This window comes from Hemibagrus wyckioides, linkage group LG28, assembly GCF_019097595.1.
Source record: "Hemibagrus wyckioides isolate EC202008001 linkage group LG28, SWU_Hwy_1.0, whole genome shotgun sequence".
Lineage (NCBI taxonomy): Eukaryota > Metazoa > Chordata > Actinopteri > Siluriformes > Bagridae > Hemibagrus > Hemibagrus wyckioides.
Window position 1 is genome coordinate 4,201,818 of NC_080737.1, and position 21,262 is coordinate 4,223,079.

At 42.6% G+C, this 21,262-nt stretch overlaps 1 protein-coding gene across 1 annotated transcript; it reads right to left on the minus strand.

The window, feature by feature from the left end:
• Nucleotides 1-1,446: 1,446 nt before the first annotated feature.
• On the minus strand, nt 1,447-10,582 carry cdc42ep2 (CDC42 effector protein (Rho GTPase binding) 2). The gene is made up of 2 exons (XM_058383123.1): nt 10,334-10,582; nt 1,447-5,344 (listed from the first exon to the last, which is right to left on the minus strand). The coding sequence occupies exon 2, from the start codon at nt 5,121-5,123 to the stop codon at nt 4,458-4,460; it is 666 nt and encodes a 221-aa protein (XP_058239106.1). The 5' UTR covers nt 5,124-5,344; nt 10,334-10,582; the 3' UTR covers nt 1,447-4,457.
• Nucleotides 10,583-21,262: the final 10,680 nt, after the last annotated feature.

Sequence of the window (21,262 nt, forward strand, 5' to 3'; positions counted from 1 at the left end):
ATGTGTGGTGTTGTGTGTATGTGTGTGTGTGGATTTGTGTGTATGTGTGGTGTTGTGTGTATGTGTGTTTGTGTGTGTATGGGTGGTGTTGTGTGTATGTGTGTGTGGGTTTGTGTGTATGTGTGGTGTTGTGTGTATGTGTGTGGGTTTGTGTGTATGTGTGTGTGTGGATTTGTGTGTATGTGTGGTGTTGTGTGTATGTGTGTGTGGGTTTGTGTGTATGCGTGGTGTGTGTATGTGTGTGTGGGTTTGTGTGTATGTGTGGTGTTGTGTGTATGTGTGTGACTGTGTGTGTATGTGTGGTGTTGTGTGTATGTGTGTGTGTGACTGTGTGTGTATGTGTGGTGTTGTGTGTATGTGTGTGTGTGGTGTTGTGTGTATGTGTGTGTGGGTTTGTGCGTATGTGTGGTGTTGTGTGTGTATGTGTGTGTTTGTGTGTGTATGTGTGGTGTTGTGTGTATGTGTGTGTGGGTTTGTGTGTATGTGTGTGACTATGTGTGTTTGTGTGTGTATGGGTGGTGTTGTGTGTGTGGGTTTGTGTGTATGTGTGGTGTTGTGTGTATGTGTGTGGGTTTGTGTGTATGTGTGTGTGTGGATTTGTATGTATGTGTGGTGTTGTGTGTATGGGTTTGTGTGTATGCGTGGTGTTGTGTGTATATGTGTGTGTATGTGTGGTGTTGTGTGTATGTGTGTGTGGGTTTGTGTGTATGTGTGGTGTTGTGTGTATGTGTGTGACTGTGTGTGTATGTGTGGTGTTGTGTGTATGTGTGTGTGTGACTGTGTGTGTATGTGTGGTGTTGTGTGTGTGTGGATTTGTGTGTATGTGTGGTGTTGTGTGTGTATGTGTGTGACTGTGTGTTTATGTGTGTATGTGTGTGTGGGTTTGTGTGTATGTGTGGTGTTGTGTGTATGTGTGTGACTGTGTGTGTTTGTGTGTATGTGTGGTGTTGTGTGTATGTGTGTATATGTGTGTGGTTTTGTGTATGTATGTGTGTGACTGTGTGTGTTTGTGTGGTGTTGCGTGTGTATATGTGTGGGTGTATACGTGTGTGTGGTTTTGTGTTGTTTTTATCTTTAACCTAAAGACCAAGTTAGGAATGAGGAATTAAATCTTTATTTGTTTTTTGAGTGATTGATCCTGTATTTCTGTTTTTTTTAACACTTGAATTCTCTAATCTGATTGGTCCGAATTTTTTAGAACAGCAGCTCTGACTGTAGTGCAGCTCCATACCCGAGGTGTTTAGTTAATAACACACACACACACAAAAAAAAACCCCTCAAAGTCAGGAAGCAGAGAGATCACAGAGAAGTTTCTGGAGAAAGGAAACACCAATAAATAATAAACACTAACTCACATCTGTTTACTGTTTATATGTAAATAAGAATAAATCTATATTCCAGTGATATATTCTACAGGAGAAAATGACTGACAGCAGAAGCACCACATCATATAAAATTGTCCTTTATTGATATTTTTATACCAATATTATAGATTTTTCTTTGTTCATTCAGATGCACAGATTATCTTCTCATGTGAACAGAAAGAGAGAGAGAGAGAGAGCTTTCTATACAATCAGGTGATAATGGTGTGGGTTTAGGGGCGGGGCTACAGATTAAGATTGACATCGGTCAGGTTTCGATTTTATGAATCTGAGAATAAATAAATTACACAATTTACCATTTGTTTGGAGGTGTGTGTGTGGGGGGGGGGGCTAGAGGGAGAGAGAACAAGAGAGAGAGAGAGAGAGTGAGAGAGAGAGAAGGAGGGAGAGAGAGGCAGAGAGAAAGAGAGAGAGAAAGAGCGGGGGGGTCGAGTGAAGGTACATTTTCATTTTCAGGGTTTTGACAGAAAGTGAAAAATTAACGCACAAGCTGTCGACTCTCCTCTCCTCCCTCCCATGATGTTTCACTCCTCAAGGCCACTGTGGATTTATGACAACACAACCATAGTAACTGTCATTGTGTTCTCTCTCTCTCTCACACACACACACACACACACTCCACAGCTGCTATCACGCTAGCTTGGCTCACAATGCATCCTTTACTTCTGAACATCTAATCAGGAAGAGAAAAGTGTGTGTCCGCGACTAAAAATAGACTCTTGCCACCTCCTATCCCATAATAGTCCAGTTTGCGGATGGGTACGGGACAGGCGTTCTCACCCGAGAAGATGAACAGAGCGGTGCGATGTCATCATCACTAACGAGGCCTTCATGATAGCACTATTATGAATAATAATAATAATAATAATAATAATAAGTCGCTAATATCTGTTATTGCTAATTCATACAGGAAGTACAGTGTTTGTCACGTAGCGGGATGTGGTAGCAGTGAGCCGGAACATTCTTTACCCTCGCTCCTTTAACCTTGACTCAGTTAATACAGTAATGATCTACTGACTGTTGGCTTAAAGTACACCGAGTGTCACACATGACCATGTCACATGACCTCGCTCTTCACCCTCGGAAAAGCCTTAAAGAGGAATTCCACAGTCGACGATGATGCCGGCTGACCTGAAAAGTCGTTAAAGGAAGACACTGTTCACATTCCCTCCTCTATGTGGCGTCACTGTAGTGCTCAAAAATGTCTAATCTGTTGTCTAACGGTCTTTTCCCTCTCCTGACCATTCTGATGATGGAAGAAGTTTCTGGAAGGAATGGTCACTACCATGGCTACTCGTGACACTACACTTACTCTGGAAACTCGGCCATCTTGTCGATTAGCCGTAAATATCTTGATCTTGGCAACCATTTTGACCAGCAAAACTAAACCACTGTGTTCTTGTTATACTTGTGCTTTTTCCACGACCACTGATAACAAGCCACACCCCCCATGTGGATAAACTGTGATATGTATCATTCACGTTTAGGGAAGTATTTATCAAAGTGTGAGGATAACAGCTAACAACCTCCGGACTGTCCAACTGAAAGACCCGTCCACACTTCCTGCCAGTAAATGGGCCGCTAAAGAGGTTCTTAAGGTGCTTGGTTACATATCTTAGTTCAGCTGCAAGATTCTGCCAAATGGAAGCCAGAGGTCACTTTAGAGAAATCAGGGGGCCTCCTGGTGGTCCAGTGGCAGGATCCCGCGCTCTTATTGCCGTGGCCCAGGTTCGATTCCCGGGCAGGGCACTAACCCAGCCAGTAAACTCTGAGTGCCGGCCCCAAGCCCGGATTAAATGGGAGGGTTGTGTCAGGAAGGGCATCGGGCATAAAACCTGTGCCAAATTGACCAATTGATCCACTGTGGTGACCCCAAAACAGGGAGTGGCCGAAAGAACAACTTTAGAGGAATCAGGATTTATGGCGAAAGATTTATGACTTAATGACCAAAATAGAAAACCTATTAAATTTATTGCGTCATTTTTCACTTTTTTGAAAGTATCATACTAGAAGTTTGCATCATTTTTCTGTCTCATAAACAGCTAGTCATGTCTGTTGTCCTTTCACTTGCTTTCACACAAACCCAAGAGCGAAACACAGGATACAAATGTTTTCCTAAAGATCTGCCTTTTCATGAGGATCCTGTTTCATGTGTAATTCCCCCACGAACCTTTCACAAAATACATTTGTTAAATATCCAGTTTGATAAAATTGGCCCAGACTAAATAGTCCAGAATGTCCTTAAAAGCCCACTACAGGACTTTAATTACATCTCACCAAGCTGACGTTTTAAAAACCCATGTGGAATTCCTCTTTAACGCTCGAATGCACTAAAATGATAAATCTCCTGGGGCTTGGTATAAAAAGTGAACCCAAGCTGTGGTTTCAGTGACAAACTCATCCTCACACCTCCATCTAAAAAAAAGGATCCATCTGAAACCAGGGATCAACTGTCCCTGCCTGAGGGAGTGCAGAAACATCCAGTAAAGCCAAAGGTGCAACGTTCCAAGTCTTTTCACATCTCCACTAAGATGGAAGACATGCACAGGTTTTTGTTTTTTTCTCTTGCTCTTTAACCAAGATACCTTCCCTTATTCGTAGTTCTTGGACATAATGTGCTCCCCTAGTAAAGCAAAACAACAAGAAAAAAAAGTGTATTTGTTCAGAAATTGGCAACACCACCGAGGAGAAAGGTGACGTCATTCTCAGTGCTGAGAGAAGGTCGTTTTTCTTCTCCTGCAGTTTAATCCCTTGGCTAAAAAAAACTGCTCCGGACAAACAGGCTACGTCAGAAACGGCAGTCCGGACTGCTGCTCTGGTTTAAAAGATGAATTAATATTTAATCAGTGGCTCAGGAGAGTAACCAGGAAGACCAGGATGTCATAAAAGGTGTCACAGTTTTTTATCTCCCATAATGAAGTAGGAAAAAAAAAACAATTTCTCTGCAGCCTTGAACACTCCCAGTGTGAAAGAGAACAATTTCAAGGACAGACGGAAAAGTTACTGTTCAAACCAGCACTCGCAGCAATAAAAAGAGAGGGAACAAAAAAAGTATGTTAAAAAAGGTGGAACATCTTAGGTGTAGACCTCTTGTCGACCGTTTGGTACAAATCCTCCACCGATGCCTCCCATCCTCTGGGTGTCCATGATCTGCAGGACGTCCTCTAGGATGGACGGCCCCAGGTCCAAGTGGAGCGAGAGCATGGAGCCGGCGTGAGACAGATATGCCGGCTCGTCGTCTTTCTCGCCTGGCTTCTCCTCCCCCTTTTCCACTTTTCCCATGCAAGGCTGTTCGTGATCGGGCGAGCGCTTCGGGGAGCCGGGGAGTGACGTGTGAGGTGAATCCAGGTGCAGTCTGGGAGGTTTCGGGGGCGGAGCCATGACAGGGGCAAGAGGCTGCGATGCAACAGGGGCTGAGGGCGGAAGCGTGAGTGCCTGCACTCCTCCAATGACAGGAAGCGAAAGAGCGTTCTTGAGCAGCGGCGAGGCCTCGTTGGCGGCGCAGTTCCACTGGATTGCCCCTTGCTGGCCTTGTTGCCCAGGTAACAGGTGGAACTTGCCTTGGAGGAAGGAAAGGTCCCCGAAGAGGTTGTCGCCACCAGCGCCGCTCCCGATGTGAATGGTGTGGCGAAAGTCGCCCAGCGGAGGGCTGATCATGTCGGACGAGAGCAGGTCACGCAGCTTCTCCTTCTTGCCTTTGCGACTCCTGCGCTTCAGGTATATGGGAGCTTTGGAGGACATGGTGACCACTGAGTGTCCCCCGGAACAACACAGAGAGAGCTCGCGCAACAGTGTGGAGAGAGAAAGAAGGCTGAGGCGAGGCAATTCGAGGAAGCAGCAGCAGTACAGACCCGGATTCAAGCAGCTCCAGGCCTTCAAGACGAGGATTCCCTCTAAAATTCCTCACTAGGAGATGGTAATGAGACCAAATTCCAGACGTCCATCCCGTCTGTCACTCCATTCTGAGAGAGAGAGGGAAAGACAGAGAGAGACTATTAACACTGAGACTCAAATGAACAACACACTTCAATAGACTCCAGCTAGCAGGCAAAATATTCCTGATGGAGGTGAGACATTCTCGAAATAGGACTCAACTCAGACAGTGCTCCTGCAACAGTCATTATCAACTCTGTGAAAGTGTGAAAAAATGAAAAGGAAACACTTGGTGCATGTTGTTGGAAGAAAATAATCAACAGTGGATTGTTGTGATATGGAACATTACACTTTCCAGCTCAAAGTTGACTCCAGCTACCTTCCGACCAATCAGAAGCCAGAAGTCAGCAGTGCTGTGATATAACTTGTTTATTTCCACCTCAAACCAAGCCACCAGTCAGTGTTACGACATCGAGTGTGGAAAAAGGAAATCTCCTTAATGTTTATGTAGCCGCGGTGCCTTCAGGACAAACTGCTTTCGTTTTTATCAGACAGGCTTCCACTCGCCTCCAATCAAGTGATGATTATTTTAAAAAGCAGGCGAGAAAAGAAATAAATCCCATGTTGAGAAAATAATCAGCGTGTTAGTGTTGGCCAGGAGTCCAGGTGTGGCTTTGCCGGGTAGAGTTCATGTCTTCAGGAAAGAGATGTAGGGATCTCAGTGAGAGGGGTGGCCTATGTGTGTGTCAGTAACAGTGGAAGAGGTGTGGCTTCTGTATCTGTCAGTAACAGTGAAGGAGGCGTGGCCTGTGTGTGTTTCGGTCACAGTGAAAGAGTCGTGGCCTATGTGTGTGTTGGTCACAATGAAGGAGGTGTGGCCTCTGTATCTGTCAGTCACAGTGAAGGAGGCATGACCTGTGTGTGTGTCAGTCACAATTAAGGAGGTGTGGCCACTGTATGTCAGTCACTGTGAAGGAGGTGTGACCTGTGTGTGTGTCAGTTACATTGAAGAGGATGTGGCTTTTATATATGTCTGTTACAGTAAAGAGGCGTGGCCTCTGTATCTGCCAGTCACAGTGAAAGGGGTGTGACCTCTGTATCTGTCAGTCACAGTGAAAGGGGTGTGACCTCTGTATCTGTCAGTCACACTGAAAGAGGCGTGGCCTCTGATACACACTTGTCTGGAAATAAAGTGTGTTTACTGGTCAGCAGAGCCAGAGGGAAACAATGTGTTCATATGGAAACAGTGAGGTTTTGTGTGTGTGTGTGTGTGAGTGAGTGTGTGTGTGTGTGTGTGTGTGTGGATGTGTGTGTGTGTGTCAGAGCATAGCTACACAGAGGTATAACACACATGCTTCCAACATTAAGTCATTTCTCTCAGGTTACATCAGTGATCCATCAGCGATAAAGCGTGTGTGTGTGTGCGATGGGTCTCTTCAGTGTCACTGAGTGTGACTGCTGTGAAACTCTGTAAGTCTTCAGACAGACACTCACGCACGCACACACACACACACACACACACACACACACACACACACACAGAGAGAGAGAAACTAACAAATATCAAAGTGTGTGTTTATACTGGAAAACAACTAAAGTGTGTAGTGCTGCAAGCAAACACACAAACACATGTTTTACACACACACACACACACACACACACAAACAAATACAGCACAAGTTCTGTGTCTTTTACAAAGTGAGACATGGATTGTACCAACTGTCTGTCTGTGGTTAAACTGTTATCATGGTGTGTGTGTGTATAAAAAATGTACTTTGATTAGACAAAGTGTGTGAACACGGTGTACCTGATTAGGAGTGTGTGTGTGTGTGAAAGAAAGAGAGAAAGAGAGAGGGAGAAAATACGCTGTGGTTAGCCCAAGTTGTGAACTTGATGTCTGATTTGGGGTGAGGCAGCTTTTGAGTGTGTGTGTTGTGTGTGTGTGTGTGTTGTGTGTGTGTGTGTGTAGAGAGAGGTTGCAGTGTGCTGACTCACTGAACTGAGAAGATAATGAACAACAGATGAACAGAGAGAGAGAGAGAGAGAGAGAGAGAGAGATGCAACAAATGGGAAAACAAAGGTATCAGAAAAAGAGCAACATTTTCAATCAGTGCCAGCTCTCTCTCTCTCGCACACACACACACACACACACACACACTCACTCACACTGCGGTTTCTGTAAAAAAATTCATACTGACAAATGAAGCTTTTTACAGGCTGGTTTTGTTTTTCAATACACAATGAGTTGCTTTGTGTGTTTTTGCCTCATTTGTATCCATCAGACGGATAATAAAGAGCACCAACCCCCCTGTGTGTGTGTGAGTGTGTGTGTGTGTGCCTGCCTTATTATGAGTACTACTTGGACGGTGTAAAGCTTCTGGACATGTGCACGGCGTCTGTAGCAGTTCCATACCGGATTAGCAAACAGAGACAAAATGGGGAGTGTCTTCAGTGAAAGGGGGCGTGGCTTGTTTGTTTGTTAGACTAGCATTAAGTCCAGTGCTGCAACTGATTACAAGGTTTGAAATCAGCAGAAAATAAAGAAAAAAGTAAACACAATTTTTTTTCCCCTCACAAGACATCAACATTGCTTACAGGTATCATTTTAGTTCAGCGTAATTAAAACAAAACAAAACAAAACAAAAAACACTTTTTTGTGACCTCACCTGACTTTCTAATAATATCAATCAGAGCAGGATGGATACTAGTGTAAAAATCCCCTCTGACCTGTAGGCTCAGCTGTCACTCAGAGTACAGTGTGAACAGAAACCAGAACTAAAAACACAACTAGTTGCTGCTATGTGCTGAAGGTTTTTATTCTTCGTACACCAATGTTTTGTTTATTTAACAGCAACACGTCATACGGTCCATCAGCTTAATGGAAATGTTAGTTCCTGTCCTCACTAACGTTATAGCAGCAGTAACCATTGCTCCACTCACAAGGTTCTGTTTATTCTCTCTCTCTCTCTTCAAGTTAATACAGGAAAAAAAACCTCAATCTCTCTGTCCTGAAATGCTGACAAAGGTTTTGGGACACCCCTCCAAGTCATTGAGTTCAGGTGTTGTTTTTGAGCAGTTGATCTCGGCCCCTTAGTTCCAGTGAAAGGAACTCTTAATGCTTCAGCTTCATACCAAGACATTTTGGACAATTTCACGCTCCCAACTTTGTGGGAACAGTTTGGGGATGACCGCTTCCTGTTCCAACATGACTGCACACCAGTGACCAAAGCAAGGTCCATAAAGACATGGATGAGTGAGTTTGGTGTGGAGGAACTTGACTGTCCTGCACAGAGTCCTGACCTCAACCCCATAGAACACCTTTGGGATGAATTAGAGTGGAGACTGTGAGCCAGACCTTCTCCTCCAACATCACTAAAAAAATTCCCATAAACACACTCCTAAACCTTGTGGAAAGCCTTCCCAGAAGAGCTGAAGCTGTTATAGCTGCAAAGGGCGGGACAACTCCATATTACATTCATGTGCAGGTAAAGGCAGATGTCCCAAAACCTTTGGCAATGTAGTGTAGATAGATAGATAGATAGATAGATAGATAGATAGATAGATAGATAGATAGATAGATAGATAGATAGATAGATAGATAGATAGATAGATAGATAGATAGATAGATAGATAGATAGATAGATAGATAGATAGATAGTGTGACAAGCAGTTGGACACACAGAGAGTGAGAGAGATCTACCATAGTATCGATAAGGAGAAATTAGTATAAATCTTGGCAATATTCTGTTCAAGCTCAGCAGCACTGGGAGATGAGATCAGTGACACGTTGCGTCACAAATCATGACTGCTAGACTGGCAGAAGGAAACATTTTACACGATTGAATATTTTCATGATTATTTCTCTACACGTCAGTTTACAGTAGCCAACTGACTGATACACATCTCACGCACTTCTCACAAGAACAGGAACAGGTCTAGACCGGCTGGAGTGTTGCCTCACCTCATGTCTCTGTGTGAAATCGACTTACACGTCCAGGTGAAAAGCTGAGTGTGTGTGTGTGTGTGTGTTCAAACCAGAAGTGTCCATGAGCAGCGTCTATAGCTCGGAGTATTGTGTGTAACACAGCAGAGAGAACAAACTGTTCAAAACAAAGTGACAACGGAAAAGATGGAGGGATGTGTGCATGTGTGTTTTGTTTTTCCTGCTGTGAGCTATGTGTGTGTGTGTGTGTGTGTGTGTGTCCTCGCCCAATGTCCTGGAGCCGAACAGCTCTGTGAAGACATGGTCGTTGTTTACAGATGGGGAAAAATGAGAACAGACGTCTGTTACAGTTCACAGCCTCACACTGGAAACCAATGACGACGAAGATATTTCCTATCACATTAATATTGTAGCGAACACGATCCCACCGTTTTATTGTTGTGAGTGATAACAAAAGATGGAACGTTTAAAAAGAATGGCATGTGATGCTGATATAAGTGAAGCTTCTTCTGCATTTTGTCCTGAGGATGTGTAAACTTTCCCAATCCGGCAAATATTTACAGACTGGAAAATTAGCATATAGACGGTGGAGGCAGATAGGTAGAGAGAGAGAGAGAGAGAGAGAGAGAGAGAGAGAGAGTGTGTGACAGAGAGACAGAGAGATGGAGGGAGAGAGAGAGAGAGTGACAGAGAGACAGAGAGATGGAGAGGGAGGGAGAGAGAGAGAGAGAAAGAGAGAGATGGAGATAGCGAGAGAGACAGAGAGAGAGATGGAGAGAGAGATAGATAGATAGATAGATAGATAGATAGAGAGAGAGAGAGAGGGGGGGGGAGTGACAGAGAGACAGAGAGATGGAGAGGGAGGGAGAGAGAGAGAGACAGAGAAAGAGAGAGATGGAGAGAGAGAGAGAGAGAGAGAGAGAGATGGAGAGAGAGAGAGGGAGAGGGAGAGAGAGAGGTCTATGCGGATTAGGACGCAGCCACGCATTGGCGCGAGCGCAGCGACAAACTCTCGCGCTGTCCTCGCGCCCATATAGCGGAGGATTGCCATGTTTGTGTGTGTGTGTGTGTGTGTGTGTGTGTGTTTGTGTGTGTGTGTGTGTACAAGAGAGAGAGAGCGCGTTTTTAAACCCACCTTGCGCGTGCTCTCCCCGGGCTTTTTCCAGGTTTTCAGCTCCGTCCGAAGAGCAGATGAGTATCCACTGTCCCCAGCGCGCGTGCCCCCTCGTGTCTTCCCTCCTGTGGCGCCTGTAACCGGACTGTGATATGTCCTGCTCACGCGGTGTGCGGAAAATAACCACCCCCCCGAACAGCGGATACGTTTGTGCGCCGCACGCGCATTATGTGCTGATACTGGAAAACCGGAGACGCTCTGCTTTAAGCTCGCGCCCCGCCCCCTAACACCTCTCTCTCTCTTCTGATTGGATTAGTGAGTTAGTTAATAGATTAGTTAGTTAGAAGTTTCCGGATAAACAAACAGATTCATAAGTAGATTATTATTATTATTATTATTATTATTAATATTATTAATATCAATATTATTATTATTATTATTATTATTATTATTATTATTATTATTATTATTATTATTATTATTATTATTATTAATATCATTATTATTATTATCATTATTATTATTATTATTATTATTTTGCTAACAAACTTTTAGGCAAACAGTGGTGCTGCCCTGACAAAACTTTACTAAATGGATATACAATTTATTTAATTTATAAGTTGATTCAATTTGTTCGGATTTCTTATATTTCTTATACATATATATTTATGATGTATTTATATATTTCTATCTATTTTTTAAAAAACTACTTAACACTTAAGATGAAGCCTAAAAATGATGAAGAAAGAGTTACAACACTGTGACATTTTATCACATCAGAATTAAGGTTTCAATTTTGTAATTTTTTAAATTTCTAATTAATTTTATTTTGCTGGCCATTTGAACAGGTTGGGATTCTTTGCGTGTAAAGTTTAGGAATAAAAAAATCTCTAATGTCCCCTGTGAGGGAATCCGATGGTGTGTGTGTGTTTGAGGTGAATGATGTGTGAAGACTATGTTCTGTGTGTCTTGAACGTAGGTGGACGTTATTCCATACGTTTTTCCGAGGACTTCACCACATACAAAACTCTTTCTTTTCTCTGTGATAGTGAAAAGGATAAAGAAAGTAAAGCCTTTAGTGTTCAACAACAACAACAACAACAACGACATTCACCTGTTAGCTGATGGTGTTTATCGTCAGAAACATGGCTGCTTTAATCAGAACTGAATAGAGTAGAGTAGAATACGGGTTTACTGAAATGGAATAGAATAGAGCAAAGTTTTGTTAGAATAGAATAAAATACTGATGAGAGTATACTAGAATAGAATAGAATAGAATAGAATAGAATAGAATAGAAGTTTAAAGGAAAAGAATTTAATTAGAATAGAATTAAAGAGAAGAAATAGTAAACAATGGAGTTTAATCAGAACTGAACAACGGAAAGTATAATAGGAGTATACTGGAATAGAATTGAATATAATAAAACAGAATAGAAAAGAATTGAAAAGGAGTATACTGGAATAAAATAGAACAGAATAGAATAGGAGATTTACTGTACTAGAAAATAATTTCATTAGATTTAATAGTATAGTGATGAAAGTATACTGAAATAGAATAGAATAGAATAAGAGTATACTGGAATGGAATGGAATAGAATAGAATAGAATAGAATAGAATAGAATAGAATAGAATAGAATAGAATAGAATAGAATAGAATATGACTGCACTGGAATAGAATAGAATGGAGTTTTACTGTAATGGAATAAAATGAACCAAAATGAATGGAATATATCATGTATGGAGTATAATAGAATAGAGTACATTAGAATAGAGTAGAATAGAATAGAGAATAGAATAAAACAGAATAGAGTTCAGTAGAGTAGATAATTATATAATTTTAGATTAGATTAGATAGATTAGATAATAATTTTATAAGAATAGAACAGAACAGAAGAGGGTTTTTTTTAACAGAATAAAATAGAGCTTTGCCCAAATAAAATGGAATACAGTTTTCAGAATAGAATAGAATTTTATTCTGATAGAATTGAGTTTTTTATGGAATAGAATATTTATAACCATATAAAAGAACAGAAAATAATGAAATAGAGGAGAGTTTAATCATTTCCCAGTTTCAGAGGAGACTCAGGGGTGTGGGGGGGGGCACCGTACAGTAGAATTTATACAGAATAGGGAAAAATGAAACTAGAATGAAATCTTCATCATGGACTGGAAAAGAAGAGTTATTGGGAGAAATCCAGGGAACCACACACACACACACACACACACTGAGACAGGACATGAGATCATCAGCCAGCATTAATTCCCATACACACTTGTGCAATGATGATGATGATGATGATGATGATGATGATGTGGGAAATAAAACCCTGTATTATGATGGAAGATTCCGGCAAAACTGGAAATCTGACTCTTAAATAAAAACAGAGCAGAAACATGAACTGATACAAATCCTGTGTGCTCCTGATTCCACACCAGGATTTCTCTCTCTCTCTCTCTCTGTATCTCTATCTCTCTCTATATATACCTCTGTCTCTCTCTATCTCTATCTCTCTATACCTCTGTCTCTCTCTCTCTCTCTCTAGTACTCTTGCTTCCTTGTTTCTGTACATTCCAGCATGACACTGCTGCATTCACCCTTTACCCTGTGTGTGTGTGTGTGTGTGTGTGTGTGTGTGTGTGTGTAGGTGCACGCTGACTCACAGTTAAACCCAAACTGGAACACACCCATCGGTGGGCCCGTGGGAAACGAGCAACTGCGTCAGAAATGCTGCTTGTGATTCAGTGTGTGTCTTTACATTTTTGCTTCTGTAATGCTCCATTTCCTGTATAACACCTCACTAGACACACACACACACACACACACACACACACTTTCTCTCACAGGAAGCAACGTTCCATGTTTTTCAATCAGGAAGGAAACCACTGTAGTGTGTGTGTGTGTGTGTTGTTGAATGCCAGCTCATTATTTATTAGATCTAAAACACTGAACACTTCAAACACACACACACACACAGACACACACACACACACACTAATCTGCACTTCTTTACATCTAAAAATGGCAGGTGCATATGAGTTAAAAGTGTTTTGGTGCTCCTAGTGTGTGTATTTCCTATGAATGACTGATCAGCTCTTTTCCATGGATGTATATAGCAAAGCCATATTTGGAGTTCTGTGTGTGTTGGGGTGCCAAAACTTTTGCTGACACATAAAAGTCACGTCACACAGGACGGTGAGGAATTCCAGGGAAAACCATTTTCTTTTCTTTGTATAGAACTCATGGCCTGATGATGTCCTCATGTCTACAGCACCACACACTCATGTCTGAGACACTCCTGCTGGCCGTGTGACGAGGTGGAACGAGGCGTTATCGATAAGCTGATCTATTCGTTAGGCGAGTTGCGTAAGAGTTTAATGGGGTCAGTCATAAGGACAGCATTATTATGCGCACTACCTTGATGGAAGTAAAGTCCTCTTGCACTCGTTTTCTGGACGTCTTAAAACTCTGCGGCTGTGAGATTCCTAACTGTCGAGTTAAAGCAGCTGAAGCCTCAACAACACTCCTGGATTTATATCCAGAATCTCACTGTCTTCATATAGGATTACTGCTCAAAATTCTCTCTCTCTCTCTCTCTCTCTCTCTCTCTATCTCTCTCTGCCCCCCCTCACTCTTTCTCTCACTCATCATCACAAAACTGTATTTAATCCAGAATCTCACCGGCTTCATGCTTGACTTCGGCTCAAAATTCCATCATTTCTACCTTTTCCTACAATGGCTCGCATAAATATTGACCCCTACCTCCATCAAATAAGTGAACAACTGTGTAGCTAACAACAAAACCATAACAACAGCAGTCCAGTACAATGATCTACAAATAATTAGTCCAATGGTGCGTGATTATTACACAATTATAATGCAATAGTAATGTGTGTGTTTGTGTGTGTGTCCGTGTGCGTCCGTGTGTGTGTGCGTGTGTATGTGTGCGTGTCCGTCCGTATGTATGTGCATGTGTGTGTGTATGTGTGCGTGTGTGTGTGCGTGTGTGTGTCCGTCCGTATGTATGTGCGTGTGTGTGGCGGAAATGAGTTTCAGTTTGTACGAAATTTATCTAATGCTAAAGTAGTAGCTACAACAAATTTTCACCCGTTGTTCAAGTTAACAACGTAGCTCCCGTGTGAATGTTTAAAGAAAAACAAAACAAAAAAAAAACAAAAGCGAACAAAACAAGTTTCAGAGAAGCGAAGAAGTTTCGGCTGAAATTCGACACCTTCGTGTTTCTATTTCGTTTCGCGTTCCTTATATATCGCAACTAAATTCCGTTTAAGCTAACAAGTAAACACCGCATCTCTGAGGGAAAATGTATTCTTCTTTAATTAACCAGCTGATTAGGTTGAAAAGAAGAAATGCTTTTTATTTAGTAATTATAATGACAGGGTTGCTTCGAGGATCATTGTTCCCACGCCTCTGTGCTTGAGTAAGGTAGTGTAAAAAAGCGGCTAGCGCGATAAGAAACGCTGATATGAGCTCGTGTGTGAGGCTTTAGTCAGAAAGCTTGTGTTTCTCGTATATTGAAGTTAAAAAAAAAAAACAGGCATGTTTGCCTTCTTATTAACAGCGCTAACAGGTCGTCTGTTGCTGGGAGTGCGAATGACAAAGAGCTGATAAGAAGTGGAACGAGTTTGCCTGCTTCAAAGCCAGGCCTGGAATTGTTCGGGGCTATGCCGGGACAGAGAGTCGGATTTGCATTGAAAGCTTTCACGAGATACATTGTGTTCCAACACAGCAGTCTCACATTCCGGGTCTTTCCGAGATAACGGACAGGATTCACGCCATCTGAGCATACGTAAAAAGTTCCTCATGGAGAAAACAAATACCTTTAACTACTCAAGGAACCACCTGAAAAACCGAGTTGAATACTTGCAGTGTTACTAAACCAATCCACGTTTCTCAGAATTATGACCAAATTTGGTGACAAAAAAATGTCATTCGTCAACATTGATATATTTTGTCATCGATTTCCTGGCTGACTCATGGTCTAAGCCCCGCCCCCCTCTAAAAGAGCTTATTGCAAATAAGAGTCAGAAACCCGACTCAGGTGCATGAGCAACAGATCAGCAGAACCGGAGATTCAGACCTTGTTCTTCCGTAAGACTGTAATCTAATAAAGAACCGGGAATGAATTACTAAGCAGAGGAAGCTCTTTCTGAAACCTCTGACTTGTTCAGGAACTCAAAAACAGAAAGTGGTGCGGATTTTCGTTTCTAGCAGAACCCATTTCCAAAACAAGAACTTTTTTTTTCCTAACCTCCAGGAATGAAAAGTTCAAGAAGGTCCATTTCCACCATAGGAACTTTTTAAAGAACCTTTTTCAAAACCCGCAGAACTTAAAACAGAACTAATACAAGGTCCTACTAGGCCCCTTTTTTTTTTAAACCAGGAACCTTTTCTGGAACCAGTGGCTGTTTCACAAACAGCATGCAAAGCAGATTTCTTTGATTCTGCCTGGTGCATTTCCACTGCAGGAACATTTTCAGGAACTGAAGAACCAAACAACATAATTCAGGCCTGATTTTAGGTCCTGGCGAACTTTCTCAGGAGCTCAGGACCAGAACACGGAGCTGAGTAAAGTCTTAATTCAGAACATTTCTAGCTAGCACTTTTCCAGGAACTCAGGAGCAGACATTCAGGTGTGTTTTAGGTTCCTCAGAAGCAGAGGGTATTTTCAAAATCTCAGAGCACACACAATGAGAACAAAACAAACCAGGAACTCATCCAGGAACTGTGAAGTAATCCTTCCAGAGCTAAAACTAGAAAGTTCTGGAATCTCGACGGACACGCACAAGATGTATTGAAAGGAACAGTCGTTCCGCTGTCACAGGCTCTGACTTGTCGTACACGTTCTGGCAAATTGTCAGGATTTTTGAAAGGTCTTGGCCCCAGCGATGGAAAAACCTGTTACACATGTTAACATGCTAACAAACGGCCTTGTATAAAATTTTTATAGCAAATTGAATTTGCTTCCCTGTCCGGCTGCGTGCCAGTGTGTGACATGCGGTTTCGAAGTGAAGGCATGGTGCGTTAGTCAGCGAGGGTCTGGCCTGCTTCAGGCAACATGTGTTCAGCAGATCACTGCACTGGGAGATGAGATGACGACGGTGCTTCTGCTATGCGAGTTCAGTCTAAGGGCGCGTGTGTGTGTGTGTGTGTGTGGGATGCACTGATAACACAGTTATGAATGTCTTGCTGGTCAAAGATGAGATCTGACGTGACTCAGTCATCGGGTCACAGGTTACACATGGAAAATTCCAAACAATTGTTTGTTTTTTTTCAGAAATAAGACGCTGAGGTGTGAAGAGGCATGAGGCATGAGGCATGAGGTTTGACCCTGTGAGCTGGGGGTCAGATAAAAACTTTTGGATGCACAATCTGGAAAAAAAGAAATGCAAGTCTCTTTAGTGTATGTGTGTGTGTAATCGATTGAGACCAGCACGAAGGCCAGCTATTGTAATGTTGCTTCGCTCCCTCGTCCAAATCCGATCCAGATGTAATGGAAAGGACCAGGAGCAGCACCAGGAAGGCGTTTCGTTTGCATCTGCAGAGATGATAAAGAAATAAAGACAAGTTTCTCCTTTTTCTTCTCTTCTCTGTAAGAGCTGACATCATTTTCTCTCATTTTCACCAAGTGAGGCCGATGGTGATTGCGTGTACGAGGAACATGAAACGAACACATTCTTTATCTTCCTATGCAGATGCAAACTGAATGCACGTGAATTCTTTGCACATTGATTCTCGCTGCCATTTTTCATCCTTGTTATTGGATCAGTCGATCATAACAGCGTATAATAATGAACAGGAGACTGAAGCGCTGCTTTTTCCCACTGCATCTCCATTCCGATTGTATATCCAGAACTTTTCAGATCTTTCTGGAATGTTCTGCACCTTAAAAAAAAATACTCAACATGTCTCATCATGAATTAAGATATTTTGTCTTGAGCAGCTGATACAATCAGTCAGGGTGGTTTAAATCATTAGAACGATGTCAGTGATAACGTATGATGAAGAGGAAACACTTCAGCCGATGGTTTGTTCGGCACATGCTGGAGCACGAGGGGGTAGCGAGTGTCAGGGTTCATATTTAAAGAAAAAAATAAATAAAACTCTAGATACGTGTGGTAACACTGGATTCCACCTGCAGCATGAAGCCTTTTGACCTTGAGTTGATCTGGTCACAGGGACGAGCAGAGACTCTGGGGGCGACACAAGTGTGAACTTCCTTGGAATTCTGGGGTTAATTAACGGATTTGACGTGAATACCCTAAACTCAAAGCAACCCGCAATCACGCTACAGCATAAGCGTAAAGCATGTGTGTCTGAGCAAAGCCCGAAAGAAAGGCGAGGCATGTTCGGGCAGGGGACGACCCCCTCGTTATTTTTAGAATTTTTTTCTCCTAAGGTTGCGATAAGACTGAAATTATCACGTTTTGGTTCAATACAAACGCTTTAAAACATGCTTCCTCCTCCTCCAGGCCCCTTTTCAAGGAATCAATCACTGCGTGGTACAGAGCTGGCATCAGGTTTAAAGCTGTAGCCTGAAGGTGACATACCACATTATAAGAGTTCTGGGAAACGCAACCCCTGCCTCTGCAGCGCTAGGCCAGCGGACGAGCCGCGGCTTGTTGAATTTTAGCTTTAGGGATGATAATGATTAACGGAAGCTCATAGCTACAGGTTTAGCAGTGTGTCGATCTGTGGACGGTGTCATCATGTTGTTTTTAATGACACCTGGAAGGTGTGTAAACTCATAATGAACAAGCTTGAGGCCACTGAGGCGAGGAAGATCCTCAGTGAGGTGACTCACTGAGTGGGTGACACCGGGGACACGGCGAGGTTAGAAATCATTCCAGTGTGTAGAAGAGTAAAGACTAACACTGCTGCTGTGTACATGATGCTCCGGATGAACAGATTGGGAGTCTTGGGATGAGCACAAGACAATCAACACGAGCACAGAATCCCAAAGAGTTCATTATTCTGAAAAAAAAATTAAAAACGACCAAAATGATGTCACAGTTAACATCTGACTCATATATACTGGGTGTGGCCTAAAGTTTAGGGTGGAATTAATGTTTTGAAATAAAATACTGGATCCATCCACCCATCCATCCACCCACCCATCCACCCACCCATCCACCCACCCACCCATCCACCCACCCATCCACCCACCCATCCACCCACCCATCCACCCACCCACCCATCCATCCATCCATCCATCCACCCATCCACCCATCCACCCATCCACCCACCCATCCACCCATCCACCCACCCATCCACTCCACCCATCCATCCATCCATCCATCCATCCAGTGTGAGTGTTGGATCCAGTACACAGGTCTCAGCTCTTCCTCCTCGGAGCTGCTCCTATTTCCAGAGAAGTTGTGCAAGCTGAAGCGGTCAGATGAGGACATGTGCAGTGTGAAGCTCTTATCACAGCTTTCTCTCTTATCAGCCGTCGATCAGCAGTGAAATAAAAGGGAAGCAGCAAGCTGCAAACAAATCCCGGGCATGTCACTGTGCCATGTGTCTATCTGTGAGTTATCAGGAAACCTAACTCAATTACCTGGAATTACAGACTGGAAAGAAAGCCTGGAAACAAACACAGAAACTATTTAAACAACCGGCTAAGAAAAAAAACTGAAACACAGCAGTAAAAAGAGCTTACCTGAGAATGCAGCAGCTCGGGTTACAGCCTTGGAGTTTGTCCTTAATAGCTGACTTTATAACTCAATAAAGGAATCAGATCGCTGGCCGAACATCTGAGTTACTCACCGCTTCAACACTACAGATAAAAAAAAAGACCATGGGTATGAGTTTCTCCAAAAACAACTTCAATGTCCATTTTGAAATGATTGATTTCTATTCTGATGGACAGAATTGTGTGATGTGGCGCAAAACAAAGCAACAACATGAAATAAATCAAATATCAGATGAACTAAAGGTTTTAACAATTCTCCAAGATGACTTTCTCTGACCACATGGCCTTCAGTAACGCCGATGTTCCCATGGAAATGTGGAGCTGGATTTAAAAACTTGGACTTTAGATTGCAATTCTTTCCCCAAAACTCTCCACAAACTATTTCATTTGTTTATGCCGATTAAAACTATCTGCCAAGCCGAAAATGACCTGAAGGAGCGGTTAGATATTTAAAAAAATGTAATAATTAATTAATAAATCGAATTCATTCATATTTCCATTATTAAAGCATCACTTAGTGTTTAGTTTCAAATGTAAACAGAAACCCAAAGCACCACCTAAAAATAATTTTTCAAGTGAGCTGTTGTTTTTATTGTTTTTACTCTTCTTACTATGATGTCACAGAATTGCAACTCTGAGAAGTCTGTGGAACTCTGGGAAATTTTCTCAGGAGGAATTGCGAGCTGGCGAAGCCGTCCGAAACGTCTACTCCATGCATTGGGAAGTTTTTTAGCGGCTTCTCACTCATTCAGGGATGCAATAAACCCTTCAGCAGTACACTATATTGCCAAAAGTTTTGGGACATGCCTTCAAATCATTGAGTTCAGGTGTTGTTTTTCAGGGGTTGGGCCCGGCCCCTTAGTTCCAGTGAAAGGAACTCTTAATGCTTCAGCTTCATACCAAGACATTCTGGACAGTTCGGGGATGACCCCTTCCTGTTCCAACATGACTGCACACCAGTGCACAAAGCAAGGTCCATAAAGACATGGATGAGTGAGTTTGGTGTGAAGGAACTTGACTGTCCTGCACAGAGTCCTGACCTCAACCCCATAGAACACCTTTGGGATGAATTAGAGTGGAGACTGTGAGACAGACCTTCTGGTCCAACATCAGTGCCTGACCTCACAAATACACTTCTAGAGGAATGGTCAAAATTCCCATAAACACACTCCTAAACCTTGTGGAAATCCTTCCCAGAAGAGTTGAAGCTGCAAAGTGCGGGACAACTTCAGATTACGTTAATGTGCATGTAAAGACAGATGTCCCAAAACTTTTGGCAATATAGTGTTTCATCAAATGACACAAGCTCATGGAATCTTGACTCTTTTTTTTCCCTAGTTTTTGGAATTCTCTGCCATGTCTGGGATTTGGAGATGTTTCTTTTGTTTGCTGTGTTTAGAGCTTGTTATTAAAAGTGCAGCATCCAGGTTTATATAAGCCATTAAGCGACGTGGATCATGGTCTCTGGTAGACTCGGCCTCAGTCCTGTGCGCCACTGACAAAGGGGATGAAAAGCTGTTGCTAGGTTACGCCGCACGCTCATCCATAAGGGGGCTGGGGTGCATGCTGTGAAGGGATATTTTCTAAAACTCCAAACAGAATGTGGACCGTTAGCGGTGGCGTCATGCTATTAGCATATAAATCCAATTGTCTGATTCAAATTACACGCGGAGGGACAGGAACTTCCACTGGCCAGGGCGTCGCCCACATTGGGAGCTCCAGTTTCCCTGTGCGGGAAAAGCAGTAGAGCAAATCAATGGATGGTGCAACGTGGTTGAACAGCCAAACCTCTCTCTGTCTTTAACTTACTTCATGAGTTAGATTATTACTTACCATGCTGTTCGATCCCAATACCCAAGTTCCAGATCATCACATGCTCTGACACCTTCGATCTCATCTCTAATCTCATATCTTTAAAGTGAAATTTTACACAGCAAAATCCCAGATGAAATATTTCTACCCAAACTGGCTACTCTTGTTGGACACGTTTAAACGTTCCAAAGAAAAAAACAACAACAAAAAAAAAACACTTAGCGCTGGGTCATAGGTCATGACCCAAAAGTTCACTAGTGTCTCAGAGACGTTTGCTCAGGGGCCAGTGTGTGGAATGTGTGGGATATAAAAACACCTAAAGACTTCTAAAGCTCATAAGTAAGGAAACATAGCAAGCACGGAGGCTAGGCAGCGAACATTCCAGTTGCTTCTGAGAGAGAGAGAGAGAGAGAGAGAGAGAGAGAG

Bases quoted from the DNA above. Each gene is read 5' to 3' on its own strand.
- cdc42ep2 (XM_058383123.1), bottom strand. From the start codon at position 5,123: ATGTCCTCCAAAGCTCCCATATACCTGAAGCGCAGGAGTCGCAAAGGC.